At 42.7% G+C, this 21,604-nt stretch overlaps 1 protein-coding gene across 35 annotated transcripts in view; it reads right to left on the bottom strand.

Annotated features, from left to right (window-relative positions):
* The window catches only part of MED12L (mediator complex subunit 12L), a 354,400-nt gene that overhangs the window by 278,068 nt on the left and 54,728 nt on the right, over positions 1-21,604 (bottom strand). For all 35 annotated transcript variants that reach the window (XR_014824163.1, XR_014824164.1, XR_014824168.1 and 32 more), the window contains 6 exons: positions 11,591-11,760; positions 8,084-8,194; positions 6,368-6,637; positions 2,239-2,388; positions 1,062-1,161; positions 611-747 (listed from right to left, as the gene is read on the bottom strand). Coding sequence is in view for 26 of the 35 variants with exons in the window: in XM_084990033.1 (XP_084846159.1) it covers positions 611-747; positions 1,062-1,161; positions 2,239-2,388; positions 6,368-6,637; positions 8,084-8,194; positions 11,591-11,760 (938 nt within the window). In the remaining 9 variants the exon portion in view is untranslated. The remainder of the gene's footprint in view (positions 1-610; positions 748-1,061; positions 1,162-2,238; positions 2,389-6,367; positions 6,638-8,083; positions 8,195-11,590; positions 11,761-21,604) is intronic.

The raw sequence follows: 21,604 nt of genomic DNA, 5'->3' as shown, positions 1-21,604 counted from the left end.
TATGCTAAATATTAAAATATATTCCCAAGTTAAAGCCAAACATATAGATATATAAAGTCCAATCACTAGATGAAGGATATTCTGCTAAAACTAAAAGTGGGGAGTGATGGATGGTAAAAGGACTAAGAAAAAAAATTTTCAATCAATATACTTAGACTTGGATTTCTCACTGTGGCTCAGTGAAAAAGAATCTAACATCCATGAGGATACAGGTTCGATCCCTGGCCTTACTCAGTGGGGTTAAGGATCCAGCGTTGTCGTGAGCTGTGGTGTGGTCGCAGATGGGGCTCAGATCCTGCATTGCTGTGGCTGTGGTGTAGGCCAGCAGTTACAGCCCCAATTTAGCCCCTAGCCTGGGAACCTCCATATGCCCCAGGTACGGCCCCAAAAAGACAAATGTACATATGTACATACACATTGACCAGTCCAATGGACATTTCATTTTAATAATGGCAGGTTATTTTAGTCCAACAATGGAATGACTTCAGGATATAGATGCCTTCACAAGATATTATACTTCATAGAAAAGGGTCTGCCAGAATTCACTGAATAAAAAAGAAAATATGCAAAGAAAATAGAAAATGAAAAGAAGAAAAGAAATATTAACTACCTCTTGATTATCTTTGTTTTGGTTTGCCCAGAAAATCTTATGATAAAGTGTTTCCATTGAATTGCTGGAATCAGTTCGGTCAAAACAGTGTCGATCCAATACCTCCAACGTGTGCAAAACCCGACTAATGGTCACCCCTGGATGCGGAAAGTAAGCAGGCAGTTAAAGAAGCCAAACACAGTCAGAACAGCATAGTGTGAAATCATCACCCTTTGGCACAAAGGGAATTTAAGACATTTATCATTCTTAGCATAAAAGAATTGCCAACAAAACCAAACCGGACATTCTAGACAGCCAGGATCTAAAAGGGGTAGACTGAAGAATGTCCTCAAAATTCACGAGGTAGCCCTGCCCAAAAGATCCTTATTCAGTATGAGGACTGATTTGGAAGAATCAGAAACACGACAAAAAGTCTAGCATTCAAAAGCGCCCCTTCTGTTGCGTTCTGTACCTGCTGTTGACTCTTGGCACTTGTCAAAAGACCACCGAACTTCGACTGCACGGCCTCTTTGTTTTATCTGCTGTTCTACCTCATAAATCCTTGCTCGAACCTGAAAGATAATCGCTTCCAATTAACTTGTGCTTGGAAAGCCACGGTGGCTGTCTAAATCATGTCAGGTTTTTCCACATGAGCAGAGCACCCCTACAGTGAATTACAATATTGACTGCATTGCAGGAAATTCAGCCTGTTGCTCAAGAAGTGCATTTTAAAATTTACAAGTGCTGATCCAATGCCAGTTTTCAATAAAAAATGCTGACAAAAAAATAAATGCTTATCAAAACAATCTTTACAGTGAAATAGTTTTAGGAAACTATACAGAAAGGCGAAAGTTCTAAAGCATCACCTTTGAGCCATTTTGCTATGTATGAAAGCAACTAGCCACATTTTACTAATTCAAGAAAACTACTTTGTTAAAAAAAATAGCTCTTATTCTAAATACTAGTCACGATCTTATAGTTCAAGTTTCCTCAGTCTTTGAATCAAATAACTCATCACTAATAAAAACACACAATGGTTACTAAATACCTAGACTACTAACTCTGTAATACAGGACTATACTAAGATCTAGACTACTAATTCCATAGTATAATATTGTACTAATATATACTACTAATACTACAGTACTATAGTATATTATACTATATATACTATTATACTATTATTATAGTACATATACTATAGTATCGTGTGGTATTGTATTATAGTATATATACTATATATAGTATAGCATATATTATACTAGTATACTATATACACTAGTATATTATTAGTATACTACTAATGATGTAGTATATTACTATAGTGTAATACTGTACTAATATATAAACTACTAACTCTGGGTGTTGTGGTCGTGTGTTATAACCACCATCATAATATTGACTGTTATGGGGCGGAACTCTCTGCAAGGATGGCCCAGCAAGGGGGTGAGAAGAAAAGGAGCAACGTGAAGAACTTCTGTGGTTCAAAGAGGCTACATCCTTCCCCAAGATCTAACCTGAAGAAAGGGGGGCAGAGCTGGGAATGGTCCCTGACAATCTAAGGTTGCTGAAATCTAGGTTTGGCCCAGTGTGCCGTGATGCCTCTCAAGAATGAAAAGAGCCACCAAACCACCATAACGAAAGGCTACCTGCTGGTTGAAAGCCGTGTTCCCGCCTGGCATGGGGAGGCTGGAGGGGGCTACTTGCAGCAGATCCAAAGGCGAGCCTGGGTTCGCGCTCTTATTGTCGTTTGTGGAATAATTCCACACCAAGGCACTTGGGCAACAGAGAGTAACAGTCTGGAAATAAAGCAAGAAAATCTTGATTAAACAACAGCTAAAGGGTAAAAAGTGACACCTTGTTATAACTAAATTATAGCTTCTTACCACTAAGTTTAAAATGTGATTATCTTACCCCATTCTCAAATAACAGGACAAAACTAAGAATTATTCATTTGAAGAGGAGGGAACACACCTACTGAGGAATTAAGGAATGCTATAATTTATAAGCTAAATTCCAGCACGAGAAACCTAGAAAAGTTGGTAAAAATGCAGTAATCACCACTTAAAAACTGTCACTTAAAACAAGTATATCCATGCAATTAAAAAAAAAAAAAATGAGTGAATCAGAATATATAGTAATTCCTAAGGCTGTAAAATCTAAAGAGGAACTTTTTTTTTTAATCTCTCAAATAATGGTGCAGTGAGTTGCCTCATAAATGCTGGACAGGCAGTAACCTTGGATCCCGGGGTGGCAAATTTTTCTATAAAAAGCCAGTTAGTAAATGTCTCAAGCCCTTCAGGTCACCCACAGTTCCTGTCACATACTCTTTCTTTTTTTATTTAATAAAGCATTGAAAATGGAAAATCTATTCTTAGCTTGTGGGCTGGCCTTGACCCACAGGCTGCTGCATGCCTACCCTAACCTTGGACCCTTGTAGATAACTTTTTATTCAACCAGCTTGTACACAGTACTTTCTGTGACCGTCTTACTTATCCATCCCAGCCCATGAGGTAGGAGTGGGGTTCCCCAGCTGTACCAAAGAGGGATGTGAGCCATGGGAGACGGGCAAGGCAGCGCAAGGCGACCTCAGCACCCAGGCCTGGAACCACTGCCTCCTAAAGGCAGAATGACTCTTATGGCTGCCATTTAATTAAACACTTACTCTGCGCTGCACATGGTTCTGGAAACTTTTAGCCATCACTGCCTTAACGCTTTATGATAAGGAAGTAGAACTGTCACCATCCCCCATCCACACATGGGGAAGCAGAGGCTCAAGGTTAAAGTTACCATGTGGCAGAGAGGAGACTGAGGTCAGGGCTGTAATGATTCTAAAGAAGAAGTCTTCCCCATGACGCTATGGGGCCACCTGACCACAAACCATATCAGCTTAGAAGATGGATGCAATAGTTCTTTTCTAAAAAGCAAAATTATGTATTAAAAAACTAGACTCTGAGGTCCTGGAGATACCTTCATTGAAACCAGCTGGCAGAGATGAACATGAGTCCCTGAGCCCCACCAGTGCATCCGTCTCTGCTGGCCCAAATCCCCATCTCCTTCCTCCCATCCATGAGCAGGTGTAGTTCTCAACTCCTACTGTTCTCGATTCCAGAACCTCCAATACCCAGGGCACTAATTCATCAAACACCCTCCACTCCTCAGCTCAGACTCACCCCCTCTCAGTTTACTCTGAGCTTGGAAATATGTTCAAGTCTGCCCAGCAAAAAATAAGAAATTTATTTTTTTAAAATCCCCACTCATCTAGCAGTAACTTCTATCTCTTCCCTTCACAGGCATATTTCTCAAAAGAGGTAGCATTATTTTTCCTCATTCTTCATTGTTCCTCAAAGCCCCTTAATATGGCTTCTCACTCACTTCCACTGATCAACTGTGACCACCACGTTGTCAAAGAGAGTCTCGAAGTTCCCATCGTGGCTCAGTGGTTAACAAATCCAACTAGGAACCATGAGGTTGCAGGTTCGACCCCTGGCCTCACTCAGTGGGTTGAGGATCCAGCGTTGCCCTGAGCTGTGGTGTAGATTGCAGTCTGGTCTTGGATCCCGCGTTACTATGGCTGTGGCGTAGGCCAGTGGCTACAGCTCTGATTCAACCCCTAGCCTGGGAACCTCCATGTGCTGCGGGTACGGCCTTAGAAAAGACAAAAAAAAAAAAAAAAAAAAAAAAAAGACAGTCTCAGCCACTTGCTTATAAGATCACCCCAATCTACTGGACACCACCCACTACTAACTCCTCCTGGAAACTTCCTGCAGGACCTGGAGAAGCCGTCCAGCATGGTGGTTAAGAGTGTGGACTCTGCATCCAGACTGGGTGAGATTTCCAGCTTTGCCCCTTATTTTCTGTGTGACCTATGCCACCCTTTTCATTACTCGTGTTCCACCGGATGGTTCTGAGAACTAAAGGACTCAAGGTATGCCAAAACTTAGCACAGTGGCCAGCACACACTAAATGCTACAAATACGATGATAATCAAACGATGACAATATTATTCTCATCGTCTTTGGTTCTGTACAACACTCTCGCCGGTTCTTCTCTCTCCAGTCTGGCCACTTTCCTGGTCACCTCTGTGACCTTCTCCTCTACTACCTCTTAACCACTTGTGCCCCAGACTCCACAGGTCAGCTCTCACTACTTTTTAGGTAATCACCCCCTCCCGAGATCCTGACCAGCCTGGTGGCCCTGAGTGTCCCACATCTGGCCCCGTCTGCCCTCACCTTCAGAATCAGACACATAAGCACCTCTTGGACAGACCCACCTGGAGATCCCAAGGGATAAAACAGTCCAAACTCACCTAGACTCTTCCAAACTGACTTCTTGCCTCATCTCTCTTTCTCCCTACCTTCCCACTCCCCTAATTCTTCCCTGTTCTGTGGCCAAAACAATCTAATGAAGCCACACAACTGACCACGTAAAACCCTCCATTGACATCCTAATCATACGGCACACAGGGGCCCCTCTGGGCCCTGATCCCCAACAGAGTTCACACTTTACGTTCCATTAAAACCAATCTGCCAACGAGATGGCTGATCCACCCTCTGGGCCTCCTCCCGCGCTGTTCCCTCTGCCTCAAACACTCTGATCACTTTTTTATCTTTTAACCCATATTACACGAGCTAGTCAGGACCATGTCCTTCAGAGAACCCCCCTAAATTCCCAGTTAGACTACAAATTCCACTTCTCTGCTCCCTCAGCCCCCTGAGTGTCCCTCCAAGGGGACAAGGCAGCCCCCTGTCACAGCACAGGGGAATTGCCCTTTTAGGAGCCTGTTCCATCCTCCTGACAAGAGTGGAGACCATGCTCCATGGCCAGCCCTGTCCCAAAGCCCCTCCATAACGAGGACACATAAGGAGCCCAAGAAACATGACCCGAACCCTGACCTCTGAGCTCCTCGAGGGCAGGACCGTCTCTCACACCCCAGAAGCATCAGCCAGCAGCCTACACACTCCCTGAAATCCAAGCATAGGACACCTGGCAGATGAGCAGAGCCTGGTAAGCTTTTTGAATGTTAAACAGAGGGAGAAGGCAACCAAGTAAAGCTGCGGACTGAGGAAGTTACAGAATGCTGTCTGGAGAAGCTGTCTTTCCCCAAGACCAGTAATGCAGCCGACCTATTTTGCGGGTTCCCTGAACGACTTCTAATCACAGAACTACCTAACAGACCTAATAAAAAACAACCACTATATCCCTCTGCTAGAAGAAGCAATAAACAATTCCCCTGGCTTGATCCAACATAGGGAGATGAAAACATGAAACTTCAATCTATCACCTACTTGGAAAGAATTAGAATTGTGACATGAAAGTTGAAGATGCAAGGTTCCCATTGCAGTGCAGCAGAAATGAATCCAACTAGTAACCATGATGTTGCAGGTTCGATCCCTGGCCTCACTCAGTGGGTTAAAGAACTTTCATTGCCAGGAGCTGTGGTGTAGGTCAGAGACACGGCTCGGATTCCTCGTTGCTATGGTTGTTGCATAGGCTAGGAGCTATAGCTCCAAATCAAACCCTAGCCTGGGAACCTCCATTATGCCATGCGTCTGGCCCTTTAAAAAAAAGTTGAGGATGCAACTCCCGGAGTTCCCTGATGGCCTAGTGGTTAAAGGATCCAACCAGTGTTGTCACTACTGTGGCACAAGTTTGATCCCTGGCCCAGGAACTTCCTCATGCTGCCAGCATGGCTAAAAAAATAAATAAGATGCAATTCCCAACTCAATTGTCTCCTGCACTGCATGTTCCCATAAAAGAGGATGGGCCAGGACTTACCTGCAACATACAACTGAGTCCATAAACCAAGGGGCCGTGCTGTGCACAGGAAAGAAAGTCGGAGAAGGCCAGCTGCACGGGGCTCATTCCGGGGCCGGGGGGGCCGGGGCTGGGGGCCCCGATGCTTGCGTTGTTTGGTCCTATCATCACGTGGGGCGAGTGGGCAGCGAGGAGGCCGGGGCTGTCGCTCAGCAGCAAGGCAAGACGCCGGGCACAGAAGTAGGCGAGACGCCGGGACAGGTAAGCCGACTGGACAAACTCATCTGAATACTGAGAAGCACAAGGACAGAGACCTCAGCCCCATCTTGGGCTACTCCATGAGGCAGCTACTGTCACAGAGGCTTTTCCTCATGAAAAAAAATAAACAAACAAACAAACAAAACTTCAAAGGTACTGTCCGATGGGAATATAATGTAAGCTACATACATAATTTTAAACTTTCTAGTAGCCATCTAAAAAAAAAAAAAAAAAAAAATCACAGCCAAAATTAAGAGAATGACATATTTGGCTTATTATAACTAAATCTAAAACACTATCATTTTAAAAGTTCTCTGGTGGCCTAGTGGTTAGGATTTAGCACTTCCAACATGCACGACCAGGGTTCAATCCCTGGTCTGGGAACTGAGCCCCCACATCAAGCTGCTGCATGCCGCAGTAAAAAAAAACAAAAACCGCTATCATTTCAACGTGGTATCAACAACATGGACAGCATTAATGAGATGTTATCCGCTCCTTTTCCTGTACCAAGTCTGAAGCCTGGCATGCACTTTACACTAAGAGCATATGGCAAAACATGTACTTGTCACATTTCAAGGGCTTAGCAGTCTCATTTCCCTAGTGGCTACTACAGTGGACAGCACAGGAAGGACATAGGACTCCAGTAGGGTGTGGTCTCTGGGAGGGTACTAGGTGAGAGACAGAATTATTTTTCACCAGCTAGGCTTTTTTATTGTTTAGGTCATTAAACGGATAAATCACCTTTCCAGGAAATTTTTTTTTTTTTTTTTTTTTTTTTTGCTTTTTAGGGCTGCACTCGAGGCATATGTAGGTTCCCAGGCAAGAGGTCTAATCAGAGCCACAGCTGTCGGCCTACACCACAACCACAGCAACGTGGGATCCAAGCCTCGTCTGAGACCTACACCACAGCTCGTGGCAATGCAAGTTACTTAACCCACTGATCGAGGCCAGGGATGAAACCCACAACCTCATGGTTGCTAGTCAGATTCATTTCCACGGAGCCACGACAGGAACTCCAAAAATTTTTTTTTAAATAAATTTCATCCAGGTAGCCTAAAATATAACAGATCTGAGACCAATCATGAAAATAGGAAGTTCCCATCCCTAGTGGCTCAAAGAATATCAAAAGAATGTAGAAGGCCCTCTATAGCCTTAAAAAGAGATGATTGGTCTTGTTTTCACAGAAATCTGTGTGAACAAGGAGACGGTATTTAAAGAGCAGTTTGCTCAGCTCAGGGATGGGGGAGTCGATGTGGCGAGAATACCTGAAAAGGACATGGGGATAGAAACTATGAACATGGCCAGGATCAAGCCCCAACAGCTTATGAGAAGTCTCTTGTGTGTTATGGCATCAGGACCACTGTTCCTTCCATTTCAAAAAGGAATTTTCCCCTCCTCCTCCTCTACTTACCTCCTCACTCTTATCAGACTCACTTCTCACCCACAGAGTCAAAAGGCTCATGGTCACATGTACTGTACCTGCAGCATTAGTGGTAATAAGAGTTTAAGAAGATCATCATCCATTGGTCTGATCTTTTCTAACACGTCCAAGATCCATGTCAAATATTCGTGTTTTTCTAGCATTCCTTCCTTCAATGAACAAAGAAAAATTACACTAATAGTGTTAAAGCAAAACCAACTAAAACTCAAAAAAGAGCACTGCTATTTTTATGCTTAAGTGTATTTTGACTAATGTTTTTGTTATTGTCGTAAAACATTGTCTCATTGATCAAAGTTCAAATTCTAAGCAAAGCAAAGAACTGATGCCATTTGGTATGGTTGCTTTGGAGAGTTTGGGGCTGTTGTTCATGGTTTCTGCATATATGCTTCCCTCCAAATTGATAAATATTTAATTTCTATAAGAAAGAAAATTCAGAGGCTTTCAGACTCTCAGGGCATGTCAAGTGCCTGGCTAGATTTCAGGGTACTATGAACTCATACTCACAGGAGGGAACCTGACCAACGGCAATAAGAAAAAAGAACAAAAACACCCATCATGCCATCATCCTGCAAAGAGGTTGAAAAAGTAACCTAGTAACCTCCTTCTCTATCCTAAAATGAATTTCAGATGCCATAAGCTACCTACAAAATGTAACCTTAAAAATCAATATAATGGTCTAATTAACCGTAATACAAACAAATGAAGGAATTTATAGTAAAATAATATCTAAGTATCTCGACACAACTACACTAAGAACAGTAACATGCCCATAAATTTCCAAAATGCTCCGCCCACAGGCTTGGTATAGCCCCTCTTGACATAAGCACTATTAACATTTTTATCTTTTCCCTTCATACATATATGTACATGTAAGTACACACACTCTTTACGACATTCTAGGTGCATACATATTTAATGTCATATTATAGTTTTCTATCACGAGTCACATCATAAAAGAATCTTTAATCTTAAAACAAAAGGCTATGGGAATTCCCATCCTGGCTCAGCAGAGATGAGTTTGACTAGCATCCATGAGGACACAGGTTCAATCCCTGGCCTCGTTCAGTGGGTTAAGGGTCCGGTGTTGCTATGAGCTATGGTGTAGGTCACAGATGAGGCCCGGATCTGGAGTTGCTGTGGCTGTGGCTGGCAGCTACAGCTCCGATTCGAGCACTAGCCTGGGAAACTCCATGTGCTGCAGGTGTGGCTCTAAAAAGCTTAAAAAGGGGAATTCCCATCGTGGCGCAGTGGTTAACGAATCCGACTGGGAACCATGAGTTGCGGGTTCGGTCCCTGCCCTTGCTCAGTGGGTTAACAATCTGGCATTGCCGTGAGCTGTGGTGTAGGTTGCAGACGCGGCTCAGATTCCGCGTTGCTGTGGCTCTGGTGTAGGCCAGTGGCTACAGCTCCGATTTGACCCCTAGCCTGGGAACCTCCATATGCTGCAGGAGCGGCCCAAGAAATAAGTAAAAAGACAAAAATAAATAAATAAATAAAAAGCTTAAATAAAAAAAAAAAAAAAGAACCACACACACACACACACACACACACAAGGCTATGTTTTCTGGAAAAGCTACTGAGACTTTTCTGGTCATTCTGATAATAACCTTAGGATTTAATATGAAATCCTACCTTATACCCAGCAACTCTGATGTAGCTATGTATGACCAGTGGTCCACAAGCATGGTTATCAACGATTCTTGTAAAAATATACTTCTAAATTATAATTTCTAGGAGTTCCCATCATGGCTCAGTGGGTTAAAAACCTGACTGCTATCCATGAGGATGCAGGTTCAATCCTTGGCCTCACTCAGTGGGTTAAGGATTCAGTGTTGCTGAAAGCTGAGCAGATGCAGCTCGGATCCTTTGTTGCTGTGGTGTAGGCCAGCAGCTGCAGCTCCAATTTGACCCCTTTCCTGAGAACTTCTGTAAGCCTCGGATGTGGCCATAAAAAAAAAATTAGTTTCTATATTTAAAATATTACAGTAACACTACATCAACATGCCATAATAGCAAAGTATTTACTTATTGCTAATTTCTAACTTTTAAAATGTATAGTCAAAAAAAAGGGAAATTCACAGAAAAAGTGCAATATAAAAATTTCAGACCCATAAATTCTAAGTTAAAGAAATCAATAAAATTGAACTTTTATTAACGATTAAGAGATAGTGAATATAAGGTTCCAAAAAAGAGAATCTTCATAAGCATGACTTCTAAGGACTACACAGTGTCCATCCTCAAGATTCTTTTATTACGTATCTGTACCCTTAATTCTGCACACGCATGTCTGCCCACGAACATACTAGTTTCACATTTCAGAATACGGTGAATTAAAATATAGTATTTTTTTTTCTTTTTCTGCCCCACCCGCAGCATATGGAAGTTCCCATCCAGGGATCAAATCTGAGCCGTATCTGCAACCTGTGCCACAGCTGCAACAATGTATGAATCTTTATTAACCCACTGCTCCAGGCCAGGGATCAAACTGGCAACACCAGAGCCGAGCCAGATCATTAACCCAGTGCACCACAGCAGGAACTCCAAAATACAATAGATTTTTTAATTTTAACATTAACGTCCCAGTTTGAATCATCACTTTAGAACCTAAATGCTTCCTATAAAAGAGACACAAATTTCAATGTTCTTTATATAAAGTAATCCCTCCAAAAAATATTAAACATGCTGAGAGACACTTCTTCAAAGATGCAGACTAAATCCTCAGCTCAATAAAAGTCGTAAAAGCTTGGAGCAAGCACCAAAATAGTTCTCTGTTAAATGAGTTGTTTTTACTGACTTAACACTAACAAGGCTACTTCCCAAAGGAGGAGGAGGTCGATTCCTACCTTGAGTGCTAGGAAAGGTTGCTTACCACCTGGAAATTATAATTAAAGTTCTCAGGGGGAAATTTAGAAACCACACATCCTTTCTACCACCTTTTTCTTGGATCAAGATAGCAGGCTGTGAAAGTCTAGGCTAGTAACACAACTTCAGCTGAGTACATTTGTCCCTGCCTCTGGCAGGGAGTAAAGATGGAGGCAAATAACAGCACAAGCGCCCTCTTCTGGTCAATATGATGTACACCAGTGTGTCAGGAGGGGAATTTAGTCATTATTCTTCAATATCCTTCCTTATCCCTCCTCCCCTGTTGAGAGGAGAACAAAATTAAGATGACCTTTCTTTGGAATAATTAGGCTCTAAAGGAGATCTAATATAAGACAGAAGGCAGCAGCACAAAAACTTTTCTGAATAAATATCTCTAATTTTTGCTAAATAAAAGGCTTGGAAGGATTTATTTAATAGTGCAATTACAAAGCATTAATGGTATGAAAACAGCTGACATCATTGATCAATATACATAACAGGAAGCTGTCATCCTAGGGCAAAGGTGCTATCTTTAATATAATTTAATGTGAGAAATGTCAGATGGCTTTCTTTGAATGTATTAAGTCGTATAAAGATATAATTTAACCCTCCAAAACCTAACTAAGGAATTTCTTCTCTTCTCAAAAGCATGCAAACAGCCTTGAGACTCACGGGAAGGTTACCTGAAACATGTGAAATGCCAACTTCTCGTTGTACTCCCACTGCCGCATAGCTTGTTCCACATCTGGCGGCACGGGGACAGGGCCATCGCCTGTGCTGGAAGCCATGTGGTAAAAGTCGGAAATCTTAGCCAGCTGCTCTCGAAGATACCTGGTAGATATCTGTGTCCACTCTGCATTAAAAAAAAAAAAAAACCATTTCCAGACACGATAAATATATGAATTAACCTTTTCTCCCTCTTTTCATTTATTGCAAGGATATATTTCTAAAACAAACATCTATGACCCAAAAATGGTTTTGGCACACAGATCCAAGCACTACTCAGAAAGGCACGCCCACCCCAGAGCCCTTCCATCATGTGCACTGTTGTAACGGGGTCTGCCCCATCCATCAGTCAGTCGGTAGGGATGCCAGCCGGCCCTCCCCTGGAGCCTCTGGGACCCCTAACCAAAGAGAAGAGATCCCCACACTAGAATCAGGTGTACCTGGTAATCCCATCCGTATGTTAAACAACAATTAAAAGTAATGACAGCATCAGAGGCACAAGCAGGAAATAGAACAATGGAGGTGAGCACGTCAAGAAACCACGATTCTAGCGTAAAATAATTCAAAATCCCTCCAAATGCACCTCTTTTAGGGTAAAGTTTTCAGGCTCCAAGTCAGGGTTCAAACATGCCCAATTAGGATGTGTGCTGTTTTGGTCAATCTGTGAGAGGGCTGGCTTCCCCCAGGGCTGACCCCAGACAGTGTTCCGAGCTGCACTCCCCGGGCCCTGCCAGGGGATAGCCATCAGGACCTTCTATTATTCTGCTCTCCTCAACCAACACAAGATACCTCAGAACTCAAGAGAAAGAGGAGTAAGCGACAAAAAGTAGGAGGCTGGAAAGGAAACAGAAAAAGTAGCATTAAAAAAAAAAATCACTGAAATTATGCAAAAGTATCTGCCATGGGGGCACAAATTAAATCAGTGTGTTGCCTTTGGCAACCATGAGGGATCTGATGCCAACTTTAGCCCATTCCGTGGATAAAAATGCAATAATTGCATGCTCACAGCCAAATTTCCCCAAGGATTAGTGAAAAAGCGTTTCAGAATACATCATCCTACTGAAACACTTCCATACAATGCTGCTTCCCATAACTTCAGCAATAGGTTCTCCTATCTTCTTTTTTTAAAGGAACCTATTTTGATAAAGCAAGAGTAGAAACTCAACATCTGTTAGAAATTGTTCTGTTTGTATTTAAGTACTGCCAAAATTACTTGACAACAGTACCCAGAGTTAACTACTGTTAAGTTATGGTCTAAACCACTTATTCTAATTGTGTCTTAGTTAAAACTGAAATCCAAATGCACATGTCAAGCACTGCTCCAGTAATAAACCAACCCAAGAAGATAAACAGATACTAGGTCAACATTTTGTTCCCAGTATAATCGTGTTTCAGAAAGACCCACCAATAAGAGGTATCATCATTAAAACTACTCCATTGGCATTACAAACAAAACAATGAATTATCAATGTCATCATTTTCTGGTGCCCCCAATATGGACTAATGGTCTCATGACTCTCGCTTGTTCAACAAAGCAAAATGCCAGCCATCAGATGAGACGAGTTTAGCTTCGCTATAATAAGCAAAAACAAAAATAACAAGGATCCAAATCCGAGCTTTTGTGTGCCAAGCCTTGCTATTAACTCACTCTCAGTATGGTACTATTCTCAATACCCCCTCAGAATATTTTAGCCTCCAGAGCTAAAAATAAACACCCACATTCACACACCCCCTACTTTGTCTAGGGTGTATTTTCTTTTCAAAACTTTTTTAAAGCAAAGAAGAAATACACATTCACTATAGAAAATTTCTAATGCAGATATGACACGGGAAAAAAATCTCATAATCACTAGATATTTTTTATATCTTTTCATTTTTTTTCCTTCTGTGTCCTTGGCTGTTTATATAATAAACATATGCATATCTTTTTACAAACTCACTGAATATATAAATCTACATTCTGAATTCTTTTTAAAATTCAAATAGAATTCAAATGTAGAACCTCTTGGGAGTGTATTTTAACTTTAACTGTATTTAACTGACATTAAGTAATCCATCAGACTGATTCAGAAGCTTGGTACTTAGGACAGTCTAGTGTGAAATGACATAAAAATTAGGATGCACACAAAGTGCTCAGTCAAAACTAAAATCAAAAAACAACAAATGGCCACTCCTTAAAATTATCAGGATTTATTGGTTCCTCTCATGCTGAGTTAGGACCAGTCATCAAAAGGGAGAAATGAAGGCAGCAGAGACAAGACAAGCAGTGGTTCTCAGCCCTGAACACAAATGTGATCACCCAGGGAGCTTTCATCAAACACCACCCACCCCACCAGATTCTGACTGAAATGGTCTGGAGTGGGGACACAGTTCCAAGTGATAAAATGGCTGGAGAGTTTAGGGAAGATGGCAGGCAGGGAGGTTCAAAGGTAGAAAGGATGCAGAAAGTGATGAGAAATTGATGCAGAAAGTGAAGGGGCTGCTTTGAAAGTGGTGGGTTCTAAAGCTCAGAGGCAACTCATAGGCTATGGTCACATCTCTAGTTCCCTGATGCCAAGGAGAACTCAAGGTCCACAAAGACTACAAGGGAGGTTAAGAACCTGAATTTTACTGAGAGTGGCATCAGGGGTCAGCATTAAAAAGAAGGAGTGGTCCCGTTGGCAGCACCCTCCCTGGCATCTGAGAATCCTGTAGCCACTAGTCTTCTTTGCTAATTCCTAAGCCCTCAAAAAGAAGGAATTTCAGAGGTCATGCAGCTCTACATGAGAGATCCAGGTACTGGAGGTGTAACTCAAGGTCACAGAGGTAAATGAGAAGTACACAGACAGGTGTGAGATGCCCCACTCTAGGGCATGAAAATATGGAAATTGAAAAACACATAATAGGTGAGAACAGAGATGTGCTAAGTTACATTAACAGATGATTCCCTTGGGGGCCTGAAATACTTGCAGGATTAATAAGAGAACAGGAACTCAGCAGAGATGTGTTGCCCTGGGGGCAAACTCACAGCACCCCAAGTGCACCAATGCTCAAGAAGAAGGCGCCCTGGCAGCGTGACACAGCATAGAAGCAATGAATGCAGGGCCATGCTGAGTGCTACTGGCAGAATGGACTATGGAAGATGATGACCCTGGATCCACATCCTACCTCTGCCACTCAGTCATGAGCAAAGTACCTAGCCTCCACTACATCTCAATCTCCTCCTCTCCGCAGCTTGGATCAACAAGACACACAAGCCAGAGTTATGGTAAGGATGAGTTCCTTAGCTTGGGGCATGCAAAGCAGAAGCCAATCAATAACTGGTCACTTTCATCAATAATATCGGCATAAAGATTAGACCTTGTCTGTCCCTGATGTCAGACCCTGCTTCTGCCTCAGCTGAGCTGCAAAGCCCAACATAATGCTCTGAGTAAGTATTTACAGAATCGATGCCAATTTAATGGTTCCAAAACCTTCAAGGAATCTGCAGTCCTTAATGAATTAAGGACAAATTCCTTAGCTGGCAATTAAAATCATGTCAAATACTGTCTACCGTTACATACTCCACTAAGTCAAGACGCTTTCTCTGACTCTTCTGCCTATGATGCTCTACCAACGGGACCTTCCTACTCACCTGTGCTCATATGTGGGCATATTTGGGGGCACAATTCAAATGTCATGTCTCACATTTAGCCTCCTCTAGTTTCTGGACACCCACACCCCACCTAGCAGGGATCTCTCTCTCTCCTCTGACTGAGATATTAGAATCTCCTCCATCTCTTTCATCCCCATAAAACTATGCCTGACATACTCAATATCTAAGTATTGACCTGAATCAATACACTATAACATCTTTCCAAAATTAAATTATTAAATCAAGTTCCTCCCCAATTATTCTGCCTCTCAAATCTTCATTCAAACATCTTCGCTTTCTAGTGTAAACTCATCACTGCAGACCTAAAAAGTTTCAAACACCACTTTATGGAAAATGCCAAACTCCCTCTCTAATACAGTCCATCTCTTTTTTTTGGGGGGGGGGGGGGCCACATCCTTGGCATGAGAAAGTTCCTAGGCCAGGGGTTGAACCCATGCCACAGCAGTGGCTCAAGCCACATCAGTAACAATGCTGGATCCTTAACCCACTCGGCCACCAGGGAACTCCCATACACTATCTTTATTATAACCAATGCAACCTCCAGTAAATATAAGTGTAAATATAAATTTCACACACACACACCTTATATAGAGAGATACAGCCTTTAATTTTGTGAAGGCTTGTTTTCCTTGTTAAATTTTTTCAAAACCAGCAGTAACCTACTATGTAAAATAGATACAACAAAGATTGCTTTTCAAAACCTCCAACCAAGTCCAGAAATGAAGGTGCCCATCTTTCAAGTAATCCATTTGAATCAGCACTTTAAGCAGGCTCCTTGATAGAAAAACATATCCTCAAAAATTCCCCCTGACACTACACCACCACCACTACAATAAAAAGTGCTTGCCTTGCCACAATAGGACAGACTGCTTCTCAAAACTGCAGAATGTAGGGGATTTAACCAGCCTGACTTTGGTGCAGACCGATGGCAGGCAGGAGTTCATTATATGTAAGATGCTGCCCCTCCATTTCTGAACTCCCAACAAAATGGTTTTTACCATTTTCCTCATGTTTTCTGTTGTTAAAATGCTTCCTTGATCAAAAGATACCAGCAACAATGTGCAAAGACGACTCACAAATTGAGAGAAAACATCTGCAAATCATTTATCTGATAAGGGACTTGGATCTAGAATTTCTAATGAATGATTACAACTCAATAACAAAAAGACAAATAATCCATTTTTTAAAATGGGCAAAGGATCTGAAAAGACATTTCTCCAAAGAATATAAACGCGTGGCCAGTAAGCACATGAAAAGATGCTCAACATCCTTAGCCACAAGGGAAATGCAAATCAGAACCACAACAAAGTATCACCAGGACAGTTATAAACAAAAGGACAGATAATAACAACTTTTTTTGTGAGGATGTGTGGAACTAGAATCTTTGTGCATTGTTGATGGGAATGATGTAGCCACTGTGGAAAACAGTTTGGCAGTGTCTCAAAAGGTTGAACACAGAGGTACCGTATAATCCATCAATTCCACAACTAGTTATATACCCATGAGAAGTGAAAACACGTGTCCACACAAAGATTTGTACACAAATGTTTGTCGCAGCATGGTTCATGATAGCCACAAAGTGAAAGCAACTCAAATGTCCATCAACAGATGAATAGGTAAATAAAAGGTCTTACAGGCATATAATTGAATGCTATTCTGCCATTAGTCAGGAACTACTGATACAGAGTACAACACAGATGAACTTTGAAAACATTTTGTTAACTAAAGTAGACTTATATCAAAGAACCAAACATGTTATAAATCCACCTAGACGAAATGTCCAGAATAGGCAAATCCGCAGGGCTGAGGGGGACTGAGCAGAAATGGGGAGTGACTGCTAATGGGTACAAAATCCTCCTCAGGGTGATAGGAAACTCTAAAATGCAGTGATGGTTTCACAGCTCTGTGAACACATGAAAACCCACTAAATTGTATACTTAAAATGAACTGTAAAACGTGAATTATATCTCAATAAAGCTATTATGATTTTTAAATGTTTTCTTAAAATACTTCACTACCAATAAAAAATCATCAGCATTTCATGAAGTAAAAGAAAAGACTATCCCACACTGATCAAAAGTAACCAATACGATACAATATAACTTTGAGAGGTGGGGGACAAAGAGGTGGCTGGGGAGAAGATTAAGGGACAGAAACAAATGTGGCCAAGAGTGATGGGTGAAACCTGAGTGATGGGTAATAGGGACTTTATCACACTCTTCCATATTTGTATATGTTTGAAATGTCCATAATAAAAGGCTTTAAAAAGTTAATCAGTCATATACTATAAAATGATTCACGGAAAATCTGAAATCCCCTATTCAGCCACTGCTCACTTGGGGAATGAAAGGGGGAAATCAGTGTGCTGATTGGCAGCCTGGATAAAGAATAGCCCCAGTGAAAACTGCTGCCTCAGGGGCGACATGAGACCAATGGAAAGTCAGCCCACTGGCTGGAATGTTAGTTCTGCTGAAAGGTCAGTTAGTGAAATTAGGCCCTCTGGCTGAAAAGCAGAAAAAATGGCTGGGGTGGGGGAACAGGACAGGGTGGAGAGGGGGGAATGGGGGTGGGGTGGGAGTGCTACGGTGCTACAAATTACTCAAACTTTTTTATGCTTTAAAAAGGTTTTCCTCTCATTTAGAATTACCTGTGGAACACTGGTGTCCGGTGGCAGATATCAAATATCTGTTTTTGTCTGGATGAGTAATTTTACCACGTTATTTTTAACTAGCCATTTCTCTCGGGTTTTATTACTGGCAGTGACACTAAGTACTGTTACTTGGGGATCAAGGTAACAACTTGATAAAATAAAACAACAAGGGTATTGGCAGCAGAGCATAGGCCAGAAGCTCTCCTGGGGTCTGGTGCTACAAAAGTGAGGAGAGAGCAGTCCCCACCTGAAGCAACTCATCCTCGATGTAGAGAGACACAAAGAGATACAGATGTTGACAGGACTGACAGTGCTCTGACACAGGAGAGGAAGAAAGGGGATGTTTTAGTCAAGTCTTCAGGGGAGGTACAAAGGACTTGCACAGAGAAAGAGCAGTGTGGAGCATCCCTACCTCTGGTAGGTGGCCCAGACCAGAGGTCCTCAAATGCGAGTGCACAGAAGGATCACCAGAGGGCGCTGGTTAAACACGGCAGATCCAGCTTCAACTTGGAGATTTCCACCCTGCAAGTCTGAAATCGGGTCCAGAATCTGCATTTATTATAACCAGTAGCCCTGGCAGTGACAACCTATGGAGTTTTGCCACAGATGATTCAAAGCCACTGAAGGATTTCAAGCAAAGGAATGACAAACAAATTAAGACTATCTCTCAGAAGGCTGGGGGAGACAAATTGAAAGGAGGCTGCAAAGTCCAGTGGGGAGGTGACTAAGGAAAGGACAAAAGAGAGGCTGGTAAGAATTGTAACCAGCTCCCCAGATAATGGAGAGAAAATGAGAGAACAGGCAGCTTCTAGATTTCCCAGGGGTGTAAGAGTAGCTGAGCAGGTCATGGTGCCATCAAATGAAACGTAGCATGGAGGGCAAGGGGGGAGGGGGGAGTGAAGGGGCCAAATTCACTGTGTTTTTATTAACTTATTGTTTTAATTAAACTTCATTTGGAGATAATCATAGATTCACATGCAGTTGTAAGAAATAATATACAAGAGACCCCACATGCCCTTTACCTACTTTTTGGGAATGTTAACATCCTGCAAAACTCTAAGACAATCCCATTGACAGGGACACAAACCACTGATCTTATTGAGGTTTCCCAGCTTCGAGCTCAGTTTTGAGCACCTGACTTTGAGGTGTCAAAGAAACTGATGGGGAAATAAGGCCAGAGGCAAGTGGCTACACAGGTCTGACACTCCAAGACAGGTCAGCATGAAGACACAGACATGGGCACCTTCATCCTGTGTGCGTTGGATGCCCTGAGCAATGGGATTAGGACCACAGAAATACCCAGCAGACATGGTCCCAAGTGGAGGCAGGTTTATTCTGCAGAGAGTATGGGCTACGCACTAATTCAGTCCTCTCCTGTGCCCTCAGCAGACGTTAACTCGCTTGGTGGTGAAAAACACAGGTTCAGAAGCCAGATGGCCTGGTGACTTGCTCAAGCTCTGGAGTCTTGAGCAAGTCACTCAGCCTTTGGATGCCTCAGATATTGGTCTAGAAAACAGGGCTGAGAAGTGTACCTAGTCTATAGGGTTAGTGTGAGAATTAAATGAGACATAAGATGCTTAGAACTGAAAGGCATGGCCAGAAGGAAGCAAACTTGCATGGTTTACAGGGCAGGTGAGGCAGGTAGGCACCCACAGATGGGAAGCGAGCAGCCTTAGCTGAAAGTAGGATCCAATGGCCAAGACAGGTGAGGACTGGCTGCTGCAGGTAGGTCTGTACAGGTATCTGACGTGGTGGAAGCAAACAGATGGCCGAGGGAGACTGACAGAGTCTGCCCCTCTCTGAAGAACTTAAGGGAAGGGTGGTGGGGCACAGAGAGGAGTCTGGAGAGAGATGAAGATCCCACCAGCCCCTGTGAGGAGGGAGGAACAATACCCCCAAAGCTAAGGAAGGGCCCTCACCTGTCAATACATAAATAACTGTACGATCATCTGACAAATAGTTGATGCTGAAGGATTTCAGAGTAAAAAGAGACCAAAGTGGCCAACCAAGGAAATGAGTGGCAAGGTCTCAGGCAGTAAAAGGAGAAAGAAGGGTTGATGGGGAGGGAGCAAAAGAGACTCCAGAGTCCCACCCTCTAGGTACCGGCAGCACCTGATACCTGAGGACAGCATCTGACACTTGCCTTGGTCTTTCCTTCTCACTGTCAGGTCTCTGATTCCTGCTCCCAGGCTTATGCAGATAAATGCTAACTGTTGTATTTAGGGATTTTTTTTTTTTTTTCCAGATGTGCTTTTCCCCTATCAACCCCAGAAATGCATCTGAAGCCGAGGCTCTTGGCAACCACAGGACTCAATTTTAGCCCCTGGAATAAGAATTTCTTATTCAGCCCATCAATCATACCACCATCTTCTCGGCATGAGCACAGCTTCAGGGCATCCTCCTGACAGGGGGGCACATATGAAACACCTGCCACAACAGGCCCAACCCACTCTCGGGGGCTGAGGTGGCTGTTTGAAATTAATGTTAAAATTATCACACAGTAAGTTTCTCAAATCTCCTGACCTGTGTACATACCTGAGTGAGCAACGGCCTTGGCCCTGCTGAGATATTGCTCTCACAGACTAACAGGGATGTTATTTTTCCAAATATTAAACTGGTGCATTTAATTAACCCCTTAGGACAAGTCCCCACTGCCTTCCACATCTGAGACCAGGCTGAGGATTTCATTGCCCCTGGAGAGGAGAGCTACGGCAAGACAAGAGACTGCGGCTGAGACCACAGCTTTGCCTCCCTGTGAGCAGAACAGTACCTCTGTGACTCTGGAAGCCTCAGGAACAAAGGGCAGGCCTCTCCTGAGGAACTCGGCAGAGGGTGGGGAAACAGGCAACCACTGGAGACAGCAGAGCTTCTGAAATGACTACACCGGCCACTTGGTCACTTGGTTACCCTCACTCCTCCTTCAGCTTCTCCTCCAGAGGAAGCTTAAGAAAGCCCCAGCCATTTGCAGAGCAAAAATAGACAATACTTTCTTTTTACACGTTGCGGTGGAATTTAATTCCACGGCCAGTTGTGCTTTGTGTAAAAGTTCTACACTAAAAGCAGCATAGTGTTGGAGTTCCCGCTGTGGCACAACAGGATTGGCTGTGTCTCTGCAGCACTGGGGCACAGGTTTGATCCCCAACCCAGGACAGTGTGTTAAAGGGATCCAGTGTTGCCACAGCTGCACACAGGTTACCGTAACTGCAGGTCAGATCTGATCCCTGGCCCAAGAACTCCATATGCTGTGGGTGGCCTAAAAAGGAAATAAAATAAAATAAAATTAAATTAAATTTAAAAAGCAGCACTATGTTTACCACTTAGGTCCTAAAGACAGTTGCTGTGACGTTTGTGATTCTAAACAAGTCTTTCACCAGGACATGAATACAAATACTACATGGTGTTGCCATGCAAGTAACTCTAGACCAAAAGGCTATAAAACATAAAAAGGCTTACACATTACAGACCATGTGGACCCCTCCCCTTTATCCTCCTCCCAATAAACCTGGCTTTACTTTCCAGGAGACCCAAGGCTAATAAACTGACATATTCATTTATTAGCGTTTATTATTCAGTCATGTTACTTTCACAAAGACAGTCCAACTGACCATTTATTGACCCTTAATGTGCTTTCTATCCTGCCAATATAGTCTGTATATTCCTCAAATCCAAAATCATGGTGAGCTGAAA

The sequence above is a fragment of the Sus scrofa genome, chromosome 13 (assembly GCF_054392235.1).
Source record: "Sus scrofa isolate SSC_HxYL_T2T_F1_AM1 chromosome 13, Sscrofa_HxYL_maternal_Yorkshire_Landrace_v2.0, whole genome shotgun sequence".
In the NCBI taxonomy this organism is placed as follows: domain Eukaryota; kingdom Metazoa; phylum Chordata; class Mammalia; order Artiodactyla; family Suidae; genus Sus; species Sus scrofa.
The sequence above is the reverse complement of the archived record's forward strand: the minus strand, read 5'-3'. Positions and strand labels throughout refer to the sequence as shown.